Source organism: Heterodontus francisci, chromosome 4, assembly GCF_036365525.1.
Source record: "Heterodontus francisci isolate sHetFra1 chromosome 4, sHetFra1.hap1, whole genome shotgun sequence".
NCBI lineage: Eukaryota > Metazoa > Chordata > Chondrichthyes > Heterodontiformes > Heterodontidae > Heterodontus > Heterodontus francisci.
The window spans coordinates 104725499-104752903 of NC_090374.1; the positions used below are offsets into that span (position 1 = coordinate 104725499).

At 41.9% G+C, this 27405-nt stretch overlaps 1 protein-coding gene across 3 annotated transcripts; it reads left to right on the forward strand.

Annotated features, from left to right (window-relative positions):
- The first annotated feature begins 4185 nt into the window (after nucleotides 1–4185).
- On the forward strand, nucleotides 4186–26262 carry LOC137369174 (protein JTB-like). 3 transcript variants are annotated; one of them, XM_068029947.1, is made up of 6 exons: nucleotides 4186–4227; nucleotides 6353–6475; nucleotides 11431–11471; nucleotides 20368–20453; nucleotides 23057–23130; nucleotides 25658–26262. In XM_068029947.1, exons 2-6 carry the CDS (start codon nucleotides 6402–6404, stop codon nucleotides 25812–25814), a joined length of 432 nt encoding a protein of 143 aa, XP_067886048.1. In that variant the 5' UTR covers nucleotides 4186–4227; nucleotides 6353–6401; the 3' UTR covers nucleotides 25815–26262. The 3 variants fall into 3 exon arrangements, with proteins under 3 accessions (XP_067886048.1, XP_067886046.1, XP_067886047.1); XM_068029945.1 differs by lacking the exon at nucleotides 4186–4227 and adding an exon at nucleotides 4238–4406; XM_068029946.1 differs by lacking the exon at nucleotides 4186–4227 and adding an exon at nucleotides 5969–6062.
- The last annotated feature ends 1143 nt before the right edge of the window (nucleotides 26263–27405 follow it).

The following is a 27405-nucleotide window of genomic DNA, read 5'->3' on the forward strand; positions in this document are numbered from 1 at the left end:
ATTACATGCTGGATCTGCATACCAACCTTTTGTGATTTCTATACCAGGACACCCAGATCCCTCTGTACCTAAGAGTTATGCAATCTCTTTCTATTTAAAGAATGCTGCTTTACTATCCTTCCTGCCAAAGTGGATAACTTCACATTTTCCCACATTATTCATTTGCCAAATTTTTGCCCACTCACTTAACCAATCCATATCCCTTTGCAGACTCCTTATGTCTTCTTCACAATTTTCTTTCCTACCTATCTTTGTGTCATCAGAAAATTTAGCAACCATACATTCGGTCCCTTCATCCAAGTCATTAATATAAATTATAAATAGTTGAGGCTCCAGCACTGATCCCTGTGTCACTCCATTAGTTACAGCTTGCCAACCCAAAAATGACCCATTTATTCCTACTCTCTGTTTCCTGTAAGCCAACCAGTCCTTTATCTATGCTAATATGTCACCCCTACACCATGAGCTATTATTTTGCTTCGTAACTTTTGATGTGGCACCTTGTCAAATACCTTCTGGAAATCCAAGTACACCACATCCATAGGTTTCTCTTTATCCACGTTGTTTGTTACTTTGTCGAAGAACTCCAATAAATTAGTCAAATATGATTTCCCTTTCATAAAACCATGTTGACTCTGCCTGATTACATTGACATTTTCTAAGTGCCCCGCTATAACCATCTTAATAATAGATTTTAGCATTTTCCCTATGACCGATGTTAAGTTAACTGGCCTGTAGTGTCCTGCTTTCTGTCTCCCTCCTTTCTTGAATAGAGGAGTCACATTCACTATTTTCCAATCTGATGGGACCTTTCCAGAATCTAGGGTATTTTGGAAAATTAAAGCCAATGCATCTACTATCTCAGCAGCCACTTCTTTTAAGACCCTAGGATGAAGTCCATCGGGACCTGGGGATTGGTCAACTTTTAGGTCTAATAATTTTTCAGTACCTGTTTTAAGATCCTCCCTCCCTTTCACCTCCTGATTCACAATTATTTCTGGGATGATATTTGTATCCTCTACAGTGAAGACAGATGCTCTGTTCACTTCATCCGCCATCTCCTTATTTTCCATTATTAATTCCCCAGACTCGCTCTCTAGAGGACCAACGCTCACTTTACTTACTCTTTTCCTTTTTAAATACCTGTAGAAACTCTTACTATCTGTTTTCATATTTCCAGCTAGGTTTCTCTCATACTCTAATTTCTCCCTCCTTATATACTTTTTAGTCATTCTTTGCTGTTGTTTATATTCTACATAAATCTCCTGACCTGCCACTCAACTTTGTGGAATTATATGCTTTTTCTTTTAATTAATAGTATATTTAACTTCCTTAGTTAGCCACGGATGGAGCATCCTTCCCTTAGAGTCGTTCTTTCTCATTGGAATGTATCTTTTCTGAGTATTCTGAAATATCTCCTTAAATGTCTGCCACTGCATCTCTACTGACCTATCCTTTAACCTATTTTGCCAGTTTACTTTAGCCAGCTCTGCCTTCATGCCCTCATAATTGCCCTTATTTAAGTTTAAAACACTAGTCTTAGATTGACCCTTCTCTCTCTCAAACTGAATGTGAAATTCGATCATATTATGATCACTGCCAGCTAGGGCACCTTCACTATGAAGAATTATTTTAACATCAGTGGTGGGTAAGGATTTAGAAACAATAATCAGGGGAAAAAATCAACAGGCACTTGGAGAGGTTTGAGTTAAGTAAGGATAACCAGCACGATTTGTAAAAGGCAGATCATGCTTGATTAATCTAATTTAATGTTTTGATGAAGTAACAGAGAAGGTTGAGGAAGGGAATGTGGTGGATGTTGTCTATATGGATTTTAAGAAAGCATTTGATAAAGCACCACATAAAAGCTGGTTAACAAATTTGAGGCTCATGGAACAGGAGGGCTAGTATCCAATTGGACAAAAAATTGGCTTAAGGACAGCAAACAGTGAGTCGTGGTAAATGGTTGTTTTTCAGGACTGGAAGATGGTAGACAGTGGTGCTCTCCAAGGGTCAGTGCTGGGACCACTTTTTTATTGCTGTATATAAATTTCTTAGATCTTGGAATACAGAGTACAATTTCAATATTTGCTGATGACACCAAACTTGAAGGATGGCAAACAGTGAGGATGATATGAACCGCCTGCAACAGGACATAGATAGGCTAGCAGAATGAGCAGACTAGTGGCTGATGGAATTTAATACAAACAAATTTGAGGTGATGCATTTTGGCAGAAGGAATAGGGAGAGGCAATATTATCTTAATGGCACAGTTCTAAAGAGTGTGCAGGAAAAGAGGGACCTGGGGGTTCATGTGCATCGATCCTTGAAGGTGACGGGACATATTGAGAGCGTGCTTAGCAAAGCATATGGGATCTTGGGCTTCATAAATAGAGGCTTAGAGCACAAAAGCAGGGAAGTTATTCTGAAGCTTTATAAAGCCCTGCTTAGGTCCCAACTAGAGTATTATGTCCAGTTCTATTCACCATATTTTGGGAAGGATGTGAGGGTCCTTGAGAGGGTGCAGTGGAAATTTACCAGAATGGTTTCAAGGATGGAGGTTATTAGTTACAAGGTTAGGTTGGAAAAACTGGGGTTGTTCTCCCTGGAGCAAAAGAGATTGAGGGGAGATTTGATAGAAGTGTACAAGATTATGACAGGCTTAGGTAAATTAGACAAGGACAAACTGTTCCCAATAACTGATGGTGCAAGGACTAGGGGACACAGATCGAAGGTTTTGGGTAAGAGATGCAGGGGAAATGTGAGGAAGAATTTTTTTTTCACGCAGTGAGTGGTAATGACCTGGAACTCACTGCCCACTAAGGTGGTGGAAGTGGAGACAATCAATGATTTCAGAAGGAAATTGGATGAATCCATGAAGGAAATATACTTGCAGTGGGGATTGAGCGGGGGAGTGGGACTGACTGGATTGCTCTGTGGAGAGCCAGCACGGACTTGACGGGTCAAATGGCCTCCTTCTATGCCGTAAATGACTCTATGACAGGGGTGAAGTCAGGTGATGTTATGAAGGTAGAAATAGGCGGGTCTTAGTGATGTCACGAATATTTGGTTGGAAACTCATCTCGGGGTCATATATGACACCAAGGTTGCAGTTTGGTTTTGTCTCAGACTGTTGCCAAGGAGAGGGATGGAGTTGGTAGCTAGGGAACAGAGTTTGGAGTGGGGACCAAAAACAATAGCTTTTGTTTTCCCAATATTTAATTGGAGGAATATTTTGCTCATCCAGTACTGGATGTTGGTATACAGTCTGATAATTTAGCAATTAGCAATGGTGGAGTCGAGAGAGGTGGTGGTGAGGTCAATGTACATGTAAAAAATAACTCTGCTTTCTTTTGATGTTACTGAGGGGCAGCATGTGGATGGGAAATAGAAGGGGGCCTAATATAGATCCTTGGGGGACACCAGAGGTAACGGTATGGCAGCACGAAGAAGATTCACTGGCTGGAATTACGTAAATAAGAATGGAACCAGATGAGAGCAGTCCCACATAGCTGGACGACAGTGGAGATGCTTTGGAGGACACTGGTCTGGTCAACCGTGTCAACAGCTACAGACATGTCGAGAAGGACAAGGAGGAAAAGTTTACCTTCATCACAGTCACATAGGATGTCATCAGTGACTTTGATAAGAGCTGTTCCTGTACTGTGGAAATGCTCAGCAGGTCTGGCAACATCTGTGGAGAGAGAAACAGAGTTAACTTTCAGGCCTTTTCACCAGTGACCTTTGACCACCAGTTCTGATGAAGGGTCATGGACCTGAAATGTTAACTTTGGTTTTTCTCTCCACAAATGCCACCTGATCTGCTGTGTATTTCCAGCATTTTCTGTTTTTATTTCAGATTTTCAGTGTCCGCAGCATTTTGCTTTTGCATTTACATTCACCTCATCCTTTATCATCCGGTTCATGCAACTTTACAGTTTTCTCAACACCACCATCCTCATCGCCTACAGCCTTTCATTGCACCAGGGCAGGGCAGGGCGGAGCTGTTCAGGGTACGTCACATGACAACTCACTTAGCAACGGCCAGCCCCTTCTCTTCACTCGACCGGTTGAAGGCGGCAACGAGTGACAGCGGTTTCTGAAATATGTATGGTCAATAATGACGTCAATCATATCCAAGCACCGCCCTCTAGGCTAACGCCCGCCCGAGTGGCTTTCTCTGATTGGTTGTTTCCTGCCCAGTCCGATTGTGCCGTGAGTTCACAGGTGAGGTGGCGCTGGCGGTCTGAGGTCAGCAGTCGGGCATCTGTGCTCGAGGGGGTGGTGGCTTCAGGAGAGCGGAGGTCTGGGCAGTGGTCCGCGAGTAAACCCGATCCCGGCTGGGAAAGCCGGCCGCGAGTAAACCCGATCCCAGGCATTTAGTGCAGCTCTCGTTCACTTCCACTGTGAGTCCAGTCTCTTCAGCCTCTGACTGTCCGGCGTACACTGACTGTAGGTTGCGGGGAGAGCCTGCCCACTCTCTCCGCCAAGCTGGGTACCCAGGCACACTGATCCCGCAGAGCTCGGCCTCATTCACTCCGGCCCGGCCATGATTGCTCTGTCCTGGAGGTACCAGTACTGAAGGATTGACCTCCTGGACAGAGCAGCTGTGCCCTTCAGGATAAACATCACAGCCGCGTGAAACAATATTGCGCGTTTTATTTTCTCTGCGTGTTTTATTCTAAAAATATTGGAGATGGGAAAATGAGCTGTTCGGTGGAAAGGTTGGAGGCCATGTGATGAAATCTCCGGGAATATGTCCAACCTGAATTGGCAGGCTTTGAACCAATGAACTGAATCCTATCTGTCACACACACAAACATATACAGATCATAAGTCTTCAAACTGGATTCTGCGACGTAGTGCAAAAGGCTCTGGCTGAGCATGTTATCTCTGTTATATACCAATGACAGTGTTTTATTCTGGATAACTAATATATATATATATATATATATGTGTGCAGGGAATTGAGTTTCAGGGACACAATATTGTGACATTTTATTTAGTTCCAATTTGCAAACTATTCCTTGCTGTGGGGGAGTTGTGGCTAATGGATGTAGCTGGCTGCATACAGTGAGCAAGGCATGTTCTATAGCACATTTTGGTTTAAGTCATTAGTATTTGTTGTCAAATTTGTATTTGTTGCCTGCTACTATTCAATTGGTTGACTAAATCAAAAAGTTGTTTGGTGGCTGCAACCGTTTATTTGAAATGTTAACCATCTGAAGGACTTGAGTGCATTATGTAGGCTGAAAGTTCAGTGCAGTATTCAGAATCACACGATCACAGAATTGTTACAAGAAGGCCATTCAGCCCATTGTGTCTGCACTGGCTCTCCCTGTAACCCTGCACATTCTTTCTTTTCATATGACAGTATTGAGGGACTACTGCATTGCTGGGGGTGCTGTGTTTCCGATGACATTGAATTAAGCCATCTCTATCTATGTTAGATGAATGTAAAATATCCCATGGCAATATTTAAAGTTGAGCAGGGGAATTCTCCTGGTGTCTCAGCCAACATTTATCTAACACCACCAAATAGATTAACTGATCATATATTTCATTACCGTTTGTGGGACCATGTTACACACTGGTTGCTGCATATGCCTGCATAATAAGTGACAGCATTTTAAATGTAATTCATTGATTGTGAAGTGATTTGGGATGTTCTGAGGTAGTGAAATATGCTATTTTAACATGCAATTTTTCCTGTTCGGAACTTTAATCCCTCGAAATGCTAGGTGAAGCACAGAACCAAAATGGAATTAAATCAGTTTTAAAATTTTGTAATATGGAGCTGATACGTGGAAGTGACTTGAAGATAGTAATCTCATTTCAAAGTTCAAATATAGTCTGAAACACGCTGTGAGTTGTACGTCAACTCATTTCATCATTTACTGTACTGCTGTATGGTTACTTCCTGGTAACCATTATTACATTATATACTGTGTTTGCAATGTGGTATAAATTATTCTCCAATAAACTTACATTGATGTCATAAATTAGTATAATACTCTCCTATTCTGCACTCCACTGACATTCAGGAAGACTCATTTTTTTAAGTGAGATGTTTTACAGTACATTTTTTAAAATTTACTATCTGACATAACTGATGTAATGATAAGACTAACCTAATTTTATGGTTCTTGAGTGTTCTTTCATTTGCCATTTGAACACCTCTATTAGGTTACATGTTTTAACTGTGTATGCTAGTGTTCATTCTCCCAGGCATCAGTTATGGAATCTTTTGAACTGTAATGATTTGATATTTAGATCACTAGCAGATGTGAGACATTGCTTTTTTCCAAAATGGATAAACACAGTTCCTAACATTCTACTTGTTTTGTTACAGCGAGTCCCTGTAAGGTGCCCAGAGTGGAGGGGAAAGAAAAGAAAAGAAAATGCTTCAGTTGGCAGAGTTGGTGTATCTTCTGGTTTATCTGTGTACAATATGGAACATGTTCTCATCTTTCAGGTAAAATAAGCTTATATGCAGAGTCGAGTTTTGAATTAGATTAGCCTTGCCAACAAATGTACAGGATTACAGGATTTTTTTTAAATTAAAGAATTTTGCTGTGTAATTTGGGCTACATTAGACCACAAAAATCCCTTTTGTTGCTTTGTTTGGTGCTTTTTATTTTATTTATTTAAAGTGTGAGGTTAGTCCCATAGTTTTAATGCTGTTTCAGGAACAGACATCTTAGTAAATCTATTGCTTCCATCCTTTCCTTCAGGAAAATTGGTTTGGGACTTTGGGAAATCATTGTTGCAGCTTTAGTCCACTTGGATGACAGTGGGCCAGGCAAAGGAAAGTGGTGCACCCTCCTGAAGTATGACATGTGAAAAGGCCACGCAGCCTCTTAATTGTGCAGAATATGTACAGTGTGCCTTGGGGCATTTTACTATGTTAAGCACAGCAAAGTAATGCAAGTTGCTCATCATTGCCAACTAACTACAAGCCTAGTTGTAGAAATTGCTAATCAGATGGTTTATTTGGTAAAGTTATCATCCAGGGTAGCTCTAATCAATACAGAACAGAATGCCCCAGATTCCATTCCTGTTCTTTAACAAAGTAGCTCATCTCAGGCGGAGTTGGGCACTACAACCGACCACTGCCTCCTGGGCTAGGAAGGGAAAAAGCAGTCGAGTTTCTGCTGCTTATTAATATCTAGTGACCTGTGCTAGAAAGAGTGCATGTGAGTGTCAGATGAGAACAAGATGAGACTTGGCTGTGATGTCCTTCATGATGACATTCAGTGTCTAGACTGACATTGGAAGAATAGGTATCCGTGCAACATTATCCAAATCAGATTTAGTACCATTAGGAGAGGCAGGAAGTAAACAAAAAATACTATGTGCAATTTCTCTTGATCAACAGCAACAACTTGTATAGTGCCTTTAACATAATAAAATGTCCCAATGTGCTTTACAGGAATGTTATAAAACAAAGTATGACATTGAGCCACAAAAGGAGATATTGGGTCAGATGACCAAAAAAGCTTGGTCAAAGAGGTAGCTTTGGAGGAGTGTCTTAAAGGAGGAAAGCAAGATGGAGAGGTATAGGGAGGGTATTCCAGAGCTTAGGACCCAGGCAACTGAAGGTGTCGCCACCAATGGTGGAGCGATTAAAATCAGGGATGTACAAGAGGCCAGAATTAGAAGAGTGTAGATATCTTGGATGGTTGTGGGGCTGGATGAGATTACAGAGATAGGGAGAGGTGAAGCCATGGAGGGTTTTGAAAACAAGAATGAGAATTTTAAAATCAAGATGTTACTTGACCGGGAGCCAATGTAGGTCAGCGAGCACAGGGGTGATAGGGGAACAGGACTTGGTGCGAGTTAAGACCCAGGCAGCAGAGTTTTGGATGACCTCAAGTTTATGGAGAGTTGTAATAGTTAAGTCTCAAGGTAACAAAGGCATGAATGAGGGTTTCGAGAGCAGATGAGCTAAGACAGGGGCAAAGTCGTGCAATGTTAGAGGTGGAAATAGGCGGTCTTAGTGATGGCATGAATATGAGGTCAGTTGCTCATCTGAGGGTTAAACATAACACCAAGCTTGTGAACAGACTGGCTCAATCTCAGACTGTTCACAGAATCACAGAATAATACAGTGCAGAAGAGGCCCTTCGGCCCATCGAGATTGCACCGATGCATTAAAACACCTGACCTGTCTACCTAATCCCATTTGCCAGCACATGGCCCATAGCCTTGAATGTTATGACGTGCCAAGTGCTCATCCAGGTACTTTTTAAAGGATGTGAGGCAACCTGCATCTACCACCCTCCCAGGCAGGGCATTCCAGACTGTCACCACCCTCTGGGTAAAAAAGTTCTTCCTCAAATCCCCCTTAAACCTCCCGCCCCTTACCTTAAACTTGTGACCCCTTGTAACTGACCCTTCAACTAAGGGGTACAGCTGCTCCCTATCACCCTGTCCGTGCCCCTCATAATCTTGTACACCTCGATCAGGTCACCCCTCAGTCTTCTCTGCTCCAGTGAAAACAACCCAAGCCTATCCAACGTCTCTTCATAGCTTAAATGTTCCATCCTAGGCAACATCCTGGTGAATCGCCTCTGCACCCCCTCCAATGCAATCACATCCTTCCTATAATGTGGCGACCAGAATTGCACACAGGACTCCAGCTGTGGCCTTACCAAAATTCTGTACAACTCCAACATGACCTCCCTGCTTTTGTAATCTATGCGTCGATTGATAAAGGCAAGTGTCCCATATGCTTTTTTCACCACCCTATTAACCTGCCCTTCTGCTTTCAGAAATCAATGGACAAACACACCAAGGTCCCTTTGTTCCTCGGAACTTCCCAGTGTCAGGCCATTCATTGAATACTTCCGTGTCACATTACTCCTTTCAGAGTGTATCACCTCACACTTTTCAGCGTGAAATTCCATCTGCCACTTTTCTGCCCATTGGACCATCCCATCTATATCTTCATGTAACCCAAGGCACTCCACTTCACTGTTAACCACTCGGCCAATCTTTGTGTCATCCGCGAACTTATTGATCCTACCCCCCACATAGTCATCTATGTCGTTTATATAAATGACAAATAATAGGGGACCCAGCACAGATCCCTGTGGTACGTCACTGGACACTGGCTTCCAGTCACTAAAACTGTTGCCAGAGAGAGGGATGGAGTCGGTAACTGGGGAACTGAGAAACCGAGTTTGGAGCGCAGAACGGAAAACAATGGCTTCAGTATTCCTAATGTTTAATTGGAGGAAATTTCTGTTCATCCAGTACTTGATGTCAGAGAAGTAGTCTGATAAATTAGCAACAGTGGAGGAGTCGAGAGAAGTGATGGTGAGGTAGAGCCGAGTGTCTTTTGCTGTGCTTTCGGATAATGTCGCCGAGAGGCAGCATGTAGACAAGAAATAGGAGGGAGCCAAAGAAGATCCTTGGGGTCACCAGAGGTAATGCTACAGGAGCAGGAAGAGAAGCCATTGCAAGTGATTCGCTGGCTACAGTTAGGTAGATAAAAATGGAACCAGGTGAGAGCAGTCCCACCCAGCTGGATGACAGTGGAGAAGCATTGGAGGAGGATGGAGCGGTTAACTGTGTCAAAGGCTACAGGCAAGTCGAGAAGGATGAGGATGGAAAGTTCACCTTTGTCACAGTCATATAGAGTGTCATTTGTGACTTTGATCTGAGTTGTTTCGGTACAATTGCAGGGCCGGAAACTTGATTGGAGGGATTCAAACATGAAGTTCCGAGAAGGATGGGAAAGTATTTGGGAAGCGACAGCACATTCAAGGACTTTGAAGAGGAAAGGAAGGTGTCAGATGGGACGGTAGTTTGCAAGGGCGGTGGGGTCAAGCATTGTTTTTTTTTTGAGGAGAGGTGTGATGATGGTAGATTTAAAGGAGAGAGAGAAAAGTTTACAATATCAGCTAACATGCGGACCAGGAGGAGAAGTTGGGTGATTAGCAGTTTGGTGGGAATAGGATCCAGGTATTGAGTAAAACTGCATTACATTAATACAGTTTTATAGTCCACAACCATAATTCTACTCTGTTCCATTCCACTGGTCGTCATTTATGATCGCTACTTTAGTGCATAATTTATTTATATTTATTGCAGCTCTATTGCTAATGCAATAGTTATCTTTGTGATAAGCAGAATTGATAAGAATGAGGGAAACCATTTGGCCTGTTGAGCTAATTGTTCTGTAGAAGCTTTTGATTCCCCCCCATCACAGCATCTTACTGCTTCTTGAATGATTGCATAGTTACTTTTCTACTTACACTACTAAAAATTGAAACATTCTCCCACTGCAGATTTCTTTTGCTATCTATTAGAGAAAGCATGGAATTGATGTTGTGGCAATAATATTTTATTAAGGTAGAGAGAGACCTAATCTCAAGGGGCCTTTAAAAATGTAAATGTTACTTTAATCTGAAAATAAGAATTTATTTTTGTTGTACCGTATGATCTTTTTCAGACTGTTAGTATGAATGTAAATAGTCTCAATATTTGGTTGTAAAAAAAACTGATCAGATACAAAGGGGAAAAGTGTGTTCAACAACCATTTACCAACACCATCAGTTCACTGGTAACAAAATTCAACTTAAATATTTATCATCAGTTAAGATACTAAGAAGAAATTTCAAGGCTGCAAGATAATGTTGATGGCTCATGTAAAGTTTTGAACCTATTTAAGCTTCGCAACTGCTGTCTGTACCAACATTTGAATCTTTCAATTTGATTGCGCTTGTGTAATCACTCTTGTAATCATTTATTATCCTCTCTTTGAACATTTGTCATCAACTCGGCGGCACAGTGGTTAGCACCACAGCCTCACAGCTCCAGGGACCCAGGTTCAATTCTGGGTACTGCCTGTGCGGAGTTTGCAAGTTCTCCCTGTGACCGCGTGGATTTTCGCCAGGTGCTCCGGTTTCCTCCCACAGCCAAAGACTTCCAGGTTGATAGGTAAATTGGCCATTGTAAATTGCCCCTAGTGTAGGTAGGTGGTAGGGAATATGGGATTACTGCAGGGTTAGTATAAATGGGTGGTTGTTGGTCAGCACAGACTCAGTGGGCCGAAGGGCCTGTTTCAGTGCTGTATTTCTGAATAAAAATAAATAAAAAAAATAAAAACTCTTAAGTTGCAGGAACAGTATCACTTCTGAACCAATACCAGATTAAATTGCTCTTTCGTCTTGTACTAAATGAATTACTAATCACACTGTTTTACCAGAAAACTTTTTCTGCACAAAATGCAATATGATGAAAAAGTACAATTTTAATTGGTCTAGTAATGCATACAATATTTACAATTTTGCATTCTGCATTCATGAAGGAGTCAGTTTTAACGACTTTTCTTTTGATTTCAAATAAATAAAACTGAAGTGTGCAACTTATCAGCTTGTTTATGTGTATCTATTGTTGAATTTCCTGTCTGGATTCTTTTAGGCTATGTGAAGCTGTGCCATTGCAGTCAGAAAGGAATACAAGTAAGTGCTGTAATGATCAAATTGACAAGTGGTATCAAAACTTTGTTTAGCATTTTGAAAATAATGAGGGAAAAGAGAGCCTTAAGTACAGAATCCTAACTGCCATTGAAACAAATAGAATGTAAGGACACAAGTTTTTGGCTACAAAATGTCGAATGGAAAATATGCGTCTCAATTCTTCAATTTAAAAAAAAATTATTTATTCATTCATTGGATGTGGCCGTCATTGGCAAGGCCAGCATTTATTGCCCATCCCTAATTGCCCTTGAGGTGATGGTGGTGAGCTGCCTTCTTGAACCGCTGCAGTCTGGATGGTGAAGGTATTCCCACAGTGCTGTTCGTGAGTTCAAGGATTTTAACCCAACAACAATGAAGGAACAGCAATATATTTCCAAGTCCTTGACAACAACAACTTGTATATATATAGCGCCTTTAACGTAAAAAAAGTCCCAAGGCGCTTCATAGATGCATTATACAACAAAGTGTGATGCTGAGCCACATAGGATGTTGTGTGACTTGGAGGGGAACTTGTAAATAATGGTGTTCCCATGTGCCTGCTGTTCTTGTCCTTCTAGGCGGTAGAAGTGGCAGGTTTGGAAGGTGCTTTTGAAGAAGCCTTGACAAGTTGCTGCTGTGCATTTTACAGATGGTACACACTGCAACCATGGTGCACCGGTGGTGGAGTGAGTTGATGTTTAAGCGGTGGGTGAGGTGCCAATCAAGCGGGCTGCTTTATCCTGGATGGTGTCGAGCTTCTTGAATGTCATTGGAGCCCCACTCATCCAGGCAAGTGGAAAGTATCCCATCACTCTCCTGACTTGTGCCTTGTAAATGGTGGAAAGGCTTGGGGAGTCAGGAATCCACCATTTCGAAAGACGTGAAACAAGTATAGGGGAATGACGTAACCTACAAGTTTCCCACCAAGTCGCGCACTATCCCGACTTGAATATTTCTCAGTGTTCCTTCATCATAACTGGATCAAAGTCCTGGAACTCCCTACCTGACTGCATTGTTGCAGCACCTTCACCACAGGACTGTAGCGAACACACACCTCTTTCTAGGCCATTAGGATGGACAATAAATTTTGGCCTTATCTGCGATGCCCACATCCTGAAAATCCATTACTTTCTTGAATGTGTTGGTCTTTTGTAATCTAATTTTATGGCTGGTGAATTAATTCAGGATCATTTGTTGTACTTTCGGCGTGCAAAGGTGTGGCAAAAAAATTACACCTAAAATAAATTGAACTTTAACCATGGTACAGATGAATTGTTATCAGTTGATAGTTTTTAGAAAAAACTATTTAGATAACTCAATCCTGTTCTGGCCTTTAGTACAAGAAATTTCAGTGCGATAATGTAGATTTTCCTCGATTAAATTGAAAGCCACACTAGTGTGCAATGGGTTTTAATAGAACTAAATGGATGGGTAAACAATTTGGTTTCAGACTACACGTTTGAGAGTGTTAATGTAACACTTCAAAAGCCATAACACCTTACATAAAGCTTGCTTGTATGGGTCCTGGAGAGTCTCGTCTCTTAGCTTTTGCTCACTGGAGACTGGAGCAAACTCTTAAATCCAGGTCTAGCAACATCCCACAGTTCATCTGGCAGAGAGACAGAAGAAACATGGATCAAAGATCTCAAAGGCAACCTCCCTGCCTTAATTTTGAGATGTATTAGGAAATATAGCCATTTAGAACCATTTCACCTAGAATTCACTCATTCATCTGAGTAGTTGAATAGTCTATATTTCTTTAAAGAACTATTTTTCTTTTCCTAATGGGAATCAGTAAGCAACTCAATGTAAAAAAAATTACAAACATGAAAAACATTGTGAAAGGAAAGAGCAGTGAGGTTGAGCTAAAGCAACTTGTTTATTGAGATGACTGGTCACGAAGGAGGAATTTTGTGAATTTTCTCACTTCTTGCACTATATAAATTGCTTAGTGCTAATGTGACTGTTACAACCAGGTGAGGCTGGGGTCTCAGGCTCCCTTTCGCCCCTTCTCTGGTTTGACCACAACAGGATTTATCCTTTTAATACAGTGATTGAACTTACCACCTCAGTGAGAACCTGCTCCTGTTCCTCTAATATAATTGCAAATAAACCAATTAGACAGGTTTCATAGAACATAGACCAGTACAGCACAGTACAGGCCCTTCGGCCCACGATGTTGTGCCGAACCTTTAACCTACTCGAAGATCAAACTAACTACCTACCCTTCATTCTACTATCATCCATGTACCTATCCAAGAGTCGCTTAAATGCCCCTAATGTATCTGCTTCTACTACCACTGCTGGCAGCGCATTCCATGCACCCACCACACTCTGTGTAAAGAACCTACCTCTGACATCTCCCCGAAACCTTCCTCCAATCACCTTAAAATTATGCCCCTTGGTGATAGCCCTTTCCACCCTGGGAAAAAGTCTGACTATTCACTCTATCTATGCCTCTCATCATCTTGTACCCCTCTATCAAGTCACCTCTCATCCTTCTACGCTCCAATGAGAAAAGCCCTAGCTCCCTCAATCTTTCTTCGTAGGACATGCCCTCCAGTCCAGGCAGCCTCCTGGTAAATCTCCTCTGCACCCTCTCTAAAGCTTCCACATCCTTCCTATAATGAGACGACCAGAACTGAACACAATATTCCAAGTGTGGTCGAGCCAGGGCCTTATAGAGCTGCAGCATAACCTCGCGGCTCTTAAACTCAATCCCCCTGTTAATGAAAGCCAACACACCATACGCCTTCTTAACAACCCTATCAACTTGGGTGGCAACTTTGAGCGATCTATGGACATGGACCCCAAGATCCCTCTGTTCCTCCACACTACCAAGAATCCTGTCTTTAAGCCTGTATTCCGCATTCAAATTCGACCTTCCAAAATGAATCATTTCACACTTTTCCAGGTTGAACTCCATCTGCCACTTCTCAGCCCAGCTCTGCATCCTGTCAATGTCCCGTTGCAACCTACAACAGCCTTCCACACTATCCACAACTCCACCGACTTTAGTGTCATCTGCAAATTTACTAACCCACCCTTCTACACCCTCTTCCAGGTCATTTATAAAAATGACAAACAGCAGTGGCCCCAAAACAGATCCTTGCGGTACACCACTAGTAACTAAACTCCAGGATGAACATTTGCCATCAACCACCACCCTCTGTCTTCTTTCAGCTAGCCAATTTCTGATCCAAAGCTCTAAATCACCTTCAACCCCATACTTCCGTATTTTCTGCAATAGCCTACCGTGGGGAACCTTATCAAACGCCTTACTAAAATCCATATACACCACATCCACTGCTTTACCCTCATCCACCTGTTTGGTCACCTTCTCGAAAAACTCAATAAGGTTTGTGAGGCACGACCTACCCGTCACAAAACCGTGCTGACTATCTCTAATGAACTTATTCTTTTCAAGATGATTATAAATCCTGTCTCTTATAACCTTTTCCAACATTTTACCCACAACCGAAGTAAGGCTCACAGGTCTATAATTACCAGGGCTGTCTCTACTCCACTTCTTGAACAAGGGGACAACATTTGCTATCCTCCAGTCTTCCGGCACTATTCCTGTCGACAATGACGACATAAAGATCAAGGACAAAGGCTCTGCAATCTCCTCCCGAGCTTCCCAGAGAATCCTAGGATAAATCCCATCTGGCCCAGGGGACTTATCTATTTTCACACTTTCCAAAATTGCTAACACCTCCTCCTTGTGAACCTCAATCCCATCTAGCCTAGTAGCCTGAATCTCAGTATTCTCAACAACATTTTCTTTCTCTACTGTAAATACTGACGCAAAATATTCATTTAACACTTCCCCTATCACCTCTGATTCCACACACAACTTCCCACTATTATCCTTGATTGGCCCTAATCTAACTCTAGTCATTCTTTTATTCCTGATATACCTATAGAAAGCCTTAGGGTTTTCCCTGATCCTATCCACCAATGACTTCTCGTGTCCTCTCCTTGCTCTTCTTAGCTCTCCCTTTAGATCCTTCCTGGCTAGCTTGTAGCTCTCAAGCGCCCTAACTGAGCCTTCACGTCTCATCCTAACATAAGCCGCCTTCTTCCTCTTGACAAGCGCTTCAACTTCTTTAGTAAACCACGGCTCCCTCGCTCGACAACTTCCTCCCTGCCTCACAGGTACATACTTATCAAGGACACACAGTAGCTGCTCCTTGAATAAGCTCCACATTTCGATTGTTCCCATCCCCTGCAGTTTCCTTCCCCATCCTACGCATCCTAAATCTTGCCTAATCGCATCATAATTTCCTTTCCCCCAGCTATAATTCTTGCCCTGCGGTTTATACCTGTCCCTGCCCATCGCTAAGGTAAACCTAACCGAATTGTGATCACTATCACCAAAGTGCTCACCTACATCTAAATCTAACACCTGGCCGGGTTCATTTCCCAGTACCAAATCCAATGTGGCATCGCCCCTGGTTGGCCTGTCTACATACTGTGTCAGAAAACCCTCCTGCACACACTGGACAAAAACTGACCCATCTAAAGTACTCGAACTATAGTATTTCCAGTCGATATTTGGAAAGTTAAAGTCCCCCATAACAACTACCCTGTTACTCTCGCCCCTGTCGAGAATCATCTTCGCTATCCTTTCCTCTACATCTCTGGAACTATTCGGAGGTCTATAAAAGACTCCCAACAGGGTAACCTCACCTCTCCTGTTTCTAACCTCGGCCCATACTACCTCAGTAGACGAGTCCTCAAACGTCCTTTCTGTCGCTGTAATACTCTCCTTGATTAACAATGCCACACCCCCCCCTCTTTTACCATCTTCTCTGTTCTTACTGAAACATCTAAATCCCGGAATCTGCAACATCCATTCCTGCCCCTGCTCTACCCATGTCTCCGAAATGGCCACTACATCGAGATCCCAGGTACCAACCCATGCTGCAAGCTCACCCACCTTATTCCGGATGCTCCTGGCGTTGAAATAGACACACTTTAAACCAGGTTCTTGCTTGCCAGTGCCCTCTTGCGTCCTTGTAACCATATCCCTGACCTCACTACTCTCAACATCCTGTACACTGGCACTACAATCCTTGGGTATATCCCATCTGGCCCCGGGGACTTATCTGTCCTCATCTCATTCAAAATTTCCAGCACATCCTCCCTCTTAACCTCAACCTGTTCGAGCATATCAGCCTGTTCCACGCTGTCCTCACAAATGACCAGGTCCCTCTCACTAGTGAATACTGAAGCAAAGTATTCATTTAGGACCTCCCCTACCTCCTCCAACTCCAGGCACAAGTTCCCTCCACTATCCCTGATCGGCCCTACCCTCACTCTGGCCATCCTCTTGTTCCTCGCATAAGTGTAGAACGCCTTGGGATTTTCCTTAATCCTACCCGCCAAGACTTTTTCATGTCCCCTTCTAGCTCTCCTAAGTCCATTCTTCAGTTCCTTCCTGGCTACCTTGTAACCCTCTAGAGCCCTGTCTGATCCTTGCTTCCTCCTTCCTCTTGACTAGCTGTTCCACATCTCTTGTCATCCAAGGTTCCTTCACCCTACCATCCCTTCCCTGCCTCATCGGGACAAACCTATCCAGCAGTCTCAGCAAGTGCTCCCTAAACAACCTCCACATTTCTGTCGTGCATTTCCCTGAGAACATCTGTTCCCAATTTATGCTCCCCAGTTCCTGCCTAATAGAATTGTAATTCCCCCTCCCCCAATTAAATATTTTCCCATCCCGTCTGCTCCTGTCCCTCTCCATGACTATAGTAAAGGTCAGGGAGTTGTGATCACTATCACCAAAATGATCTGCCACCTGGCCTGGTTCGTTGCCAAGCACCAAGTCCAACATAGTCTCCCCTCTAGTCGGCCTATTGAGTCAGGAAACCTTCCTGGACACACCTGACAAAAACTGCTCCATCCAAACTATTTGCACTAAGGAGGTTCCAATCAATATTGGGGAAGTTGAAGTCACCCATGACAACAATCCTGTTACTTCTGCACCTTTCCAAAATCTGCCTCCCAATCTGTTCCTCCATGTCTCTATTGCTATTGGGGGGGTCTATAGAAAACTCCCAACAAATTGACTGCTCCTTTCCTGTTTCTGACTTCCACCCATAATGACTCAGAAGACAAACCCTCCTCAACGACCTCCCTTTCTGCAGCCGTGATACTATCCCTGATTAACCATGCCACTCCCCCACCTCTTTTACCTCCCTCCCTATTCCTTTTGAAACATCTAAACCCCGGAACATCCAGCATCCATTCCTGCCCCTGTGATATCCACGTCTCCGTAATGGCCACAACATCGTAGCTCCAAGTACTGATCCATGCTCTAAGTTCATCACCCTTATTCCTGACACTTCTTGCGTTAAAATAGACACACTTCAACCCATCATACTGGCTGCAACTTTGCCCTGTCAACTGTCTAACCTTCCTCAAGTTTAAACAAGAAAGATGTAAGTTTATTATCTTCTTCTTTGGCCTCCTTATCTCGAGAGACAATGGATAAGCGCCCGGAGGTGGTCAGTGGTTTGTGAAGCAGCGCCTGGAGTGGCTATAAAGGCCAATTCTGGAGTGACAGGTGCTGCAGAGAAATTTGTTTGTCGGGGCTGTTACACAGTTGGCTTTCCCCTTGCGCCTCTGTCTTTTTTCCTGCCAACTACTAAGTCTCTTTGACTCGCCACACTTTAGCCCCGTCTTTATGACTGCCCGCCAGCTCTGGCGAACGCTGGCAACTGACTCCCACGACTTGTGATCAATGTCACAGGATTTCATGTCGCGTTTGCAGACGTCTTTAAAGCGGAGACATGGACGGCTGGTGGGTCTGATACCAGTGGCGAGCTCGCAGTACAATGTGTCTTTGGGGATCCTGTCATCTTCCATGCGGCTCACATGGCCAAGCCATCTCAAGCGCCGCTGACTCAGTAGTGTGTATAAGCTGGGGATGTTGGCCGCCTCGAGGACTTCTGTGTTGGAGATACGGTCCTGCCACCTGATGCCGTATTCTCCGGAGGCAGCGAAGATGGAATGAATTGAGACGTCGCTCTTGGCTGACATACGTTGTCTAGGCCTCGCTGCCATAGAGCAAGGTACTGAGGACACAGGCCTGATACACTCGGACTTTTGTGTTCCATGTCAGTGCGCCATTTTCCCACACTCTCTTGGCCAGTCTGGACATAGCAGTGGAAGCCTTTCCCATGCGCTTGTTGATTTCTGCATCTAGAGACAGGTTACTGGTGATAGTTGAGCCTAGGTAGGTGAACTCTTGAACCACTTCCAGAGCGTGGTCGCCAATATTGATGGATGGAGCATTTCTGACGTCCTACCCCATGATGTTCGTTTTCTTGAGGCTGATGGTTAGGCCAAATTCATTGCAGGCAGCCACAAACCTGTTTATTATCCTTATCAGTCTAAACCGGTTACTTACTTGGTCTGGCCTACATGTGACTCCAGACCCACACCAATGTGGTTGACTTTTAAAATGTCCTCTGAAATGGCCTAGCAAGCCACTCAGGTCAAGGGCAATTAGGGATGGGTAATAAATGTTGGCCTAGCCAACGATGCCCACATCCCACAAACGAATAAAAGAAGGTTAAAATCACTTAAAATACGCTACACACACAAGAGCCACATGCACACAATTAGATTACAGAGGGAAAAACAGAGTTGGGAGGTTGGTGTAGAGTCCATAATAAAAATGGAATTTAAATACTGAAGCTTAGTCCCAGAGCCCTTAGTTGAGGTTGCAGTCCTGAAGTCCTCGCTGGGCCACATGCACAAGTTGGGCATGCTTCTCAGGTTCTGGAAGGCAAAAGAGGGGCTTTATCTTGTCCCCTAGTTGCAGACTGTAAGGATCTGTAGACTTGGCTTCCACCAGATGGAACTTGAGGCTTCTCTGGATCTCGACCGGAGAAAAGGAGAGAGAGAGAGACGTTCCCTTGCTGGATCTCAGTTACTGTCTGCCTTCTGAGTCAACACTTACAAATCTCCAGAGTGGCCCAAGCAGTCACATGATATGACCACCTCTTTGTATTTGAATGAGAATCTTCTGGAAGGATCTCTGAAATTCAAGGCTCTCCCCTCAAGCTGTTCCGACATACTTGTTTTGGGCGTGGGGGAGGGAGGGGTTTGCGGTTGGCTCTTTCGAAGGCAATGGGCTTCGATGGCTTTTGGCGACCACATTGATAATGCTATCTCAGATAAGTGAATCAGAGAGCACCCCATTGTTCTGGCTAGGCTAGTTAATCACATCTGTCTCCAGCTCAATCCCTTGGTTTTTTCATATGCAAATTGTGCATGGCCTTCTTGGCTGCTAGCTGCTCTGTTTTAAACGTTATTTGTAACAACTTCCAGTAAAAGTTTCAGGCAAGGATTCCACACGATGAAATTAATATTTCTATTTGGCATGTGAGGTTTTCATCACAGGCACTTGCCTTGATAGACTGCAAATAAATTGATTTTTCTCTTAAAAGGCAAGTCTTGACATATGTTATGTACAATGTCATACAAAAATAATTTATTGACACTGATTCAACTACCCATTGAGGAAAAAGCTTACCTGATCTTTGCTAACAGTCCTCTGGAGCCTGTTGCCTAGTCTGTGTAGAAGGCGTGGTCCAAATTCACTTGTCTTTTTTTTCTCCTGCTCCTTCTGGGAAAGTACATGCATCGTGCCTACTGCAGTATATGCTGCACCATTGAGCAGGCCCAAAAAAAGATATATTTGTTTTCTACAATTTTCTACTTGTATATAAAAAATTGAGATGAATTCATTCAGGGGAAAAAATGTAACTACTGGAGGTAATTTATTTTAAAATGTCAATTGTTACAAAATACTGAAACATTAGGAATTCCAGTGAACTAATAACATTCCATAACTTGATTTATATTATCTTTATGAATTAAACAGCAAGTATTTTACAACCAAGGCCTTGCTGGGAAAAAGAAGAATTCAGCATTGTAAGAGAATGCACTTCATGCACTGATTATGAAAAGGTATTGTGTGCATGTAATTTACAAACATTTTATGCTTGTATAGTGCCATTATAGAATTTCTTTTAAGTTAGAAAAATCATTATTCACAGACATTTATTTGCTACCCTTGCATCTTTGATATCACGACAACATATAGCATGAGCAAACTAACCTGCTGCCAATGTCACTTTATAACTAATTGGTAGGTTGTGCAGAATAATAATATATTGGACCATAAATTGCTGTCAAAATAAGGTGAGACTAATGGGACTTGCCATTATTTAAATAATGCTACAGCAACTTCAGGTAAGGGCAGATACGTGGTTAAATGTAGAAATCCAAAATATGCTGTCTGAGATGTGCCACTTCACCATTAGCTTTGTGAAAATGGCATTGCGCTGTCTGGCGTGAAGTATACACAAAATAAACTCGCCACAGAAAGTTAAGTCTTATAACAAATGTAAGTACTCTTTTAACAATGTGATGTGTTAATTACTGCCAGTTACTGAAAATTAGCTCTTACAAGTGTGGAGTCTCATTCCTGCAAATTTTAGTTGTTGGGAGGCTATAAAAGTGTAAACATTTTAAATAATCAGTTCTTACTTTCTCTTGCCTTTTTTTCTTTCTCAATCCAGTCTTTCTTTCTGTTACAATTTGCCAACCTGAAAATGACCCATTTATCCCGACTCAGTTTCCTGTTAGCCAATCCTCTATCCATGCTAATACATTACCTGCAACACCATGAGTTCTTAGCTTCTGTAGTAACCTTTTATGTGGCACCTTGTTGAATGCCTTTTTGGAAATCTAAATACACTACATTTACAGGTTCTCCTTTATCCACCCTGCTCATTACATCCTCAAAGAACTCTAATAAATTTGTCAAGCACTATTTCCCTTTCATAAAACCCGATTGACTCTGCTTGATTGTATTATGATTTTCTAAATGTCCTGCTACTATTTCCTTAATATGGATTCGAGCATTTTCCCAATGACAGATGTTAGGCTAACTGGTCTGTAGTTTCCTGCTTTCTGTCTCCCTCCTTTCTTCAATAGAGGTAGTTGACAAGGACAAAGAGGGATAGTTCACCTTTGTCACGGTCACATCGGATGTTTTTTGTGACTGTCATATCTTTTAATCAAGTTTTCCAATCTACATTAGCCAACTTGCCCCTCATACCTACATAGTTTACTTTGTTCAAATTTAAGATCCTAGTTTCCAACTTAACCAAATTGCTCTCAAACTCAATACAAAATTCTATCAGATTGTGATCACTCAACCAGAGGCTCCTTTACTACAAAGCTATGAATTAACCCTGTCTCATTACACAGTACTAGATCCAAAATAGCCAGCTCCCTTGACATACTAATTTAGAAAACTCACTCAAATACATTCCAGGAACATGTCCTCCAAAATCACTGCAAATTTGGTTTGTTCAGTCTATATGAAGATTCAAGTCCCCCCTGATTCCTGTGTTACCCTTGTTACATGTGCCTTTAATTTCCATTTTATACTCTGTCCAGAATTGCAACTGCTGTTAGCCTGTAATCTACTGTGTTCTTGACTCTTGGTTCTAAGATGTACCCGAACTGATTCTGCGGGCTGAATTTTACCCTTGGTGGACAGGAGCTGTCCACAGACTGAAAAGTCGATGGCGAATCTGCCTTTTGCAGTCCCCAGGCTTTGAATTGATCTGAGGCGGAACTTCCACCTCATTGAGGCAGGAAGTCCCGCCTAATGGAGCTGCCGGCCAATCAGCGGGCCAGCAGTGCCACCGGGAGCTGTGGCTGCTTCTGGAACTACACCCAGCTGAGGACAGAAGATGTCAGGGAGCGCCGGAACGAAGATAAGTTTTTGGAGCCTCGCCGGGGCAAGGGTGATTGGGGGAACGGGGGGCGTGTTGCGTGTTCAGGATGGTTGGGGCATCGGGTGCTTCACCTCCTTTTGTCAGGCGGCTTTTCTCGGGCCTGGCTTGCCCGACTGGCCAAGGGTAAAATCCCTGTGGAGGCCCTTAAGTGGCCACTTAAGGGCCTTGATTGGTCTGGGCCAGGCTGCTCTTTGGTGGGCTGTAAAATTGAGCCCTACATTTTGATATTCTGAGCTAAAATCCTTTCGCTTTACTGTCTTTATCCCATCCTTCCCATCCTTCATTATTGGGGCTCCCCACCCCCGCACACCCCCACCACTTTGTCTACTTGGACAAGGCCTTGAATCTAGCTGTGCAAACTTGGACATAGATTTTCTTCCCATAACTAAGAAGAGAAATAGAAAAGTGTAAGAGAAACAGGAGAAAAAGATAATCTTGGACAATTGGCCCCATTGCAATCAAGCTTCCTGCTGCTGAATGCATGTGATCCAATTTATTCTGCCATCTTGATGAATCCTAGCGAAACTAATAATGAAATTAAACAAGGAATTTAAATAACTAATACCATAGTCACCAGAGCAACCGTGCAATTTGTACATCTGAAACAAATTAGCCATCTTAATGAACCAAATTCTAAATTAATAAAGAATCTACCAATTTGGCAGTGTTGACATGATTAACTGCCCATGTATTTATGTCTTAAAAGAAAACTGATGTATATTACTGTTATTCCATGATTTATTATCTAACTTTCTGCAGACTGTGCATATGGAATGTACATTTACTGGGTTTGTGGAAGAAGTCAAGTGTACATCAGACCAGAAGTATAGAAGGTAAGGCATGTCCAGAATTCAGTCCAAAAGAACTCCTTGTTTGTTTTAAGTAATAAATTGTTGACATTGGAAAGGCCAACTTATTCAGTAAATCCCAATTTATCTCCAGGGGAAAAATAATTTTCAGTACTTGCATTTGATAGTAGAATGGGTTAGTTCAGAAGAAAAAAAATTGAAGTTTTATGTATTTTTATTTACGAATATATGAATTGGGAGTAGAAGTAGGCCATTCAGCCCCTCGAGCCTACTCCACCATTCAATCAGATCATGGCTGATCTGTTTGTGTTTCCAATTCCACACTCCCATCTATCCCTGATAACCTTTGTTATACTTTTCTTGCAAGTTCGTGATTTCCCCCTTAGGTTGTCTGTTATCTTTAACCGGGACCATACAAGCTCCCACTGTTCACCAATTACTAGTAATTTCTTTCTTTTGTCTGCATAAGGCATAAGTTTGGAATGACAAAGCCAATCGGCCCATCATTTTTGTCCTGTTTACATTCTCATTTAGTACCAATACATGCTATTTTCATCTTGTTTGATGCAAAATCTGAATTCCTATATTGCACATTGACAAGTTTTAATATTTTAGGAGAGTCTACAACGTTCCACTTGAATGCTGAACACAAGAATACTCACTCATTATCTTTAATAGTTTCCTCTTTTTATTGTCCATCTTGGGCATCCATTTTGCAGTGGTGGAGTCAGAGGCCACCCTTGTCTCCATTACTAACTCCTGCAGATGGTTCTTTTTGAATGGGTGTTCAGTTGCATCTAGGTGCATGTGTTTACTGTAAGTGTTTCAGCTACTATTTATGGTGAACAATTATAGATGTATCCTCAGCATGTTGTGAAGTCCTGACAAGCTTGGAGCTGTGGTATATAGCCCACTTTTTTTGGACAAGGCCTTGAATCTCGCTGAGTAACTTGGACATACACCTGTTGACTAAGAAACATTAATTGAAAACAAACAGTATATCTTGTTTGTATAGAAAATTAAAAGCACAGATCTTAAGTTGGAACCTACAACAGCAACAACTTCCATTTCTAAATACTTTCAATTTAATGTAGCTAAACCACCCTCAATACAGAGTAGTACTTATCAATAGCTATTGAAAGTTGATGATCTAACCCTTGTGGTGTCATTGACTGACTCAGGTAATGTCATTCTCAGGTCAAAATCTGGAATTCACCCATGCTGAATATGTTTGGAAGTTGTTAAGTGCGCTTTATGACACCCAGCTCTACTTCATCACTGCCTTGCTTGAACACAACACTACTTGTCTGACATCCAGTTCTGGATGAGCTGAAAATTTCTCTGATTAAACATTAGGAAGAGTGAAGCCTTTATCTTCAGCCCTTGCCACAAACTCTGTTCCCTAGCAACAAAGTCCACACCTCTCCCTGGTCACTGCCTCAAGCTGAACCAGGCTGTTTACAACTTTGGTGTCCTATTTGACCCTGAGCTGAGCATCTGATCTCGTATCTTCTTCACAAAGACGGACTACTTCTAGCTCCTTAATATCACCATCTCTGTCCCTGCCTCACTCCAACTGCTCATCCATTTTGTTTTTGTTTCCAGACTTGACTATTCCAAAACTCTGTTGTTCAACCTTCCATCTTCCACTCTCCATAAATGTAAGCTCATCCAAAGCTCTGCTGCTTGTGTCCTAACTCACATCGAGTCCTGTTTACCCATCACCTTTGTGTTTGCTTACTTACATTGGCTACCGGTCCACCAAAACCTTGATTTTACTTGCCTTCAGATCCATTGAGGACCTTGTCCTCTCCTTATCTCTGTAAATTAATTCAATTCTCCAAGAACTCTGCACTCCTCCACCTTTGTCCTATTGCGCATCATCCACTTACTCCCTCCCCATTATTCACATACCGCCCAAGCTCTGGAATACCTTCTCTAATCTACATCTCTCCACCACTCTCCTTTTAATCTACTCCTTAAAATGTACCTCTTTGACCAAGATTTTAGTTACTCATCTTAGTAACTCCTTCTTCAGCTTTGTGTTAATTTTTGTTTGCAATCCTGTGAAGCGCCTTGGGACGTTTTATTACATTAAAGGTGCTATACAAGTAAAGGTGTAGCAACGTGCAACGTCACTAGGCTCAACGGACTGATTCTATGACTCTAGCTTCTTGGCTGGTTTTAGGATCTGTAAATAGGTTCTGCAGAAGGGCTAACAGGCTATGTTTTTTGTGGTTAATTAGGGATTTTATGGGAGACTATGTTTCAGATGGTTATGCTCTAGAGTTATGTTTACCTCATACCTAAGCTTATTTTTCACTGCCGAGTTTCTTTTTTTAAGTTGTCCACTATGAAGCAGAAAAATATGCTGCACTGTGGCTCGTCATTTATCCTCCATACATTTTATTGGAATTCTATATAAAAATCACTGCTGTATGTGTCATTAACCTAGTAGATCTTAATGTTGGATCAAGGAAATGCCTATTAAATAAAATGTATTAAACTCTCATTTTTAATGAATGCCATTTTCTCTTCCACCTCTTTATAGCTGTCGTTCAGTTGAAATGGAAGAGCAGAAGTTCTGGAAATTTGAAGGAGTTGTTGTTTTGGTGGGAGTAATCTTTGCCATCGTTGTTATGTTCAGACAAAGAACCCTAGACAGACGTGCAGAACAAAAAGTGCGACGGCAGCTTGGGGCAATTTAATTTTGGAACAATGTTATTGACATTGGAGAGTTGTGGAAGAGGAGAGTAACTTGCTTTTTGAATTAACTTTTCTTCAAATGGTGATCCTTGGTGTTGTGTTCTTTTTTAACATTCACGATCCCACCCATGTACATTGCAGGAAGTGCAAGAGTTCACATTTTTGTTTTACTTAAGATATTGCTGTAGCGTTGAAAGTGGTTACAAATGTTGAGGTGCAATTATCTGAAGAAGGCATTACTGGATAGACATTTTCAATATGTGTAATATTTATATACAGAAGTAATTGTAATATAAAAGTTCTATTTATGTAAAAAAATTAATAAAATGAACGAAAATGGTCTGTTCAGTATATTGTTTTGCCAAATATTCTTACAAGATTTGATTTAAAATATCTTCCTTTTCTACAAAACTAATAAAACTGCAGATTGGCACTGATTTCAATATACAATTCTTGTACTGGTAACTTTTTGTACTTTGTGCTGACCTTTTGTTTGTATTCTTTCCCCACTTCGCTGCCACCCCCCCCCCCCCCCCCAATAGGAGTGTAATGTTGTACTAAAATGCAGGTTTGAATGCATGTAAGTTGCCTCTTTGGCATTGTGTGCAGGGAATATAGTCATTAAAGCTGTCAGTAGGTTTTTTTGGAAATAGGAAATACTGCATAGCTAGCAAGAAGTCAACCTATGTATGTTAGGTCTTGTCTAGGAAGACAAGCTATCTCAGTTTATTTTTTTCCCCAAAGTAAAACTTATCCAACTATTATGCATTTTATATCTTATGCAGGGGTCATTATTTCCTCAATAACAGTTGGTTAATCATGTTAAGAACTTGATCAAGCTTTCTATATTATAAAATAGTTATTCTTGCTGTTAAAACTTCTTGGGAAGAGCTGGCAGCTATGGAAGTTTTTTTTAAACGTACTGAACTGCACCATTAATGTGCACAACAATTAAGAATCAACTCACTTCCCCAAACCAGCTGGAATTTTTTTTCTCACATTTTGTATATTAGTGCAGTTATACTACCACTTCTGCATCAATACAAAACAGTTTTGGTATGAATTGACACTAAAGTGGCAGCAATAATTCAAGAATCAGGTTATTAATCTGACTTGGAGTCCTGAAGCAAGAATTGAGATTATTTTCGATTGGCAGTCTTGAAAATCTTGTATTTGCATTTGGTATGATGAGACTTAAACCCATATTTTAAAATGTTCAATGATCCATTGGGCCTCTTAAGAACCTCACTAAAGTTTCAAAATCTTAATGTTAGGTAAAAGCAGATGCTTCTGTCATGCTGAACATCAAATGTTACCTGCCTGGGCAATAGGTCTGCATTAGGATATTAAGCTACTGGTACCTGTAAGATGGGAGCTGTAGTATAACTGAACCCCTTTAAAGACTTGTGTCAAAGTATATGCAGTGAATTATATAGTAAGAGGTTCCTTCTCCCTTCCCTGCACCCCCCCCCCCCAACTCTGCCTTCATACCTTAGATGAGAAGGGTATATTATAGCTGATTCCTGTCCTGAGAAATCAAATGGATTGGCTTTTTTAATGATATCCCCATCCAATATCCACACATTTTCAGCA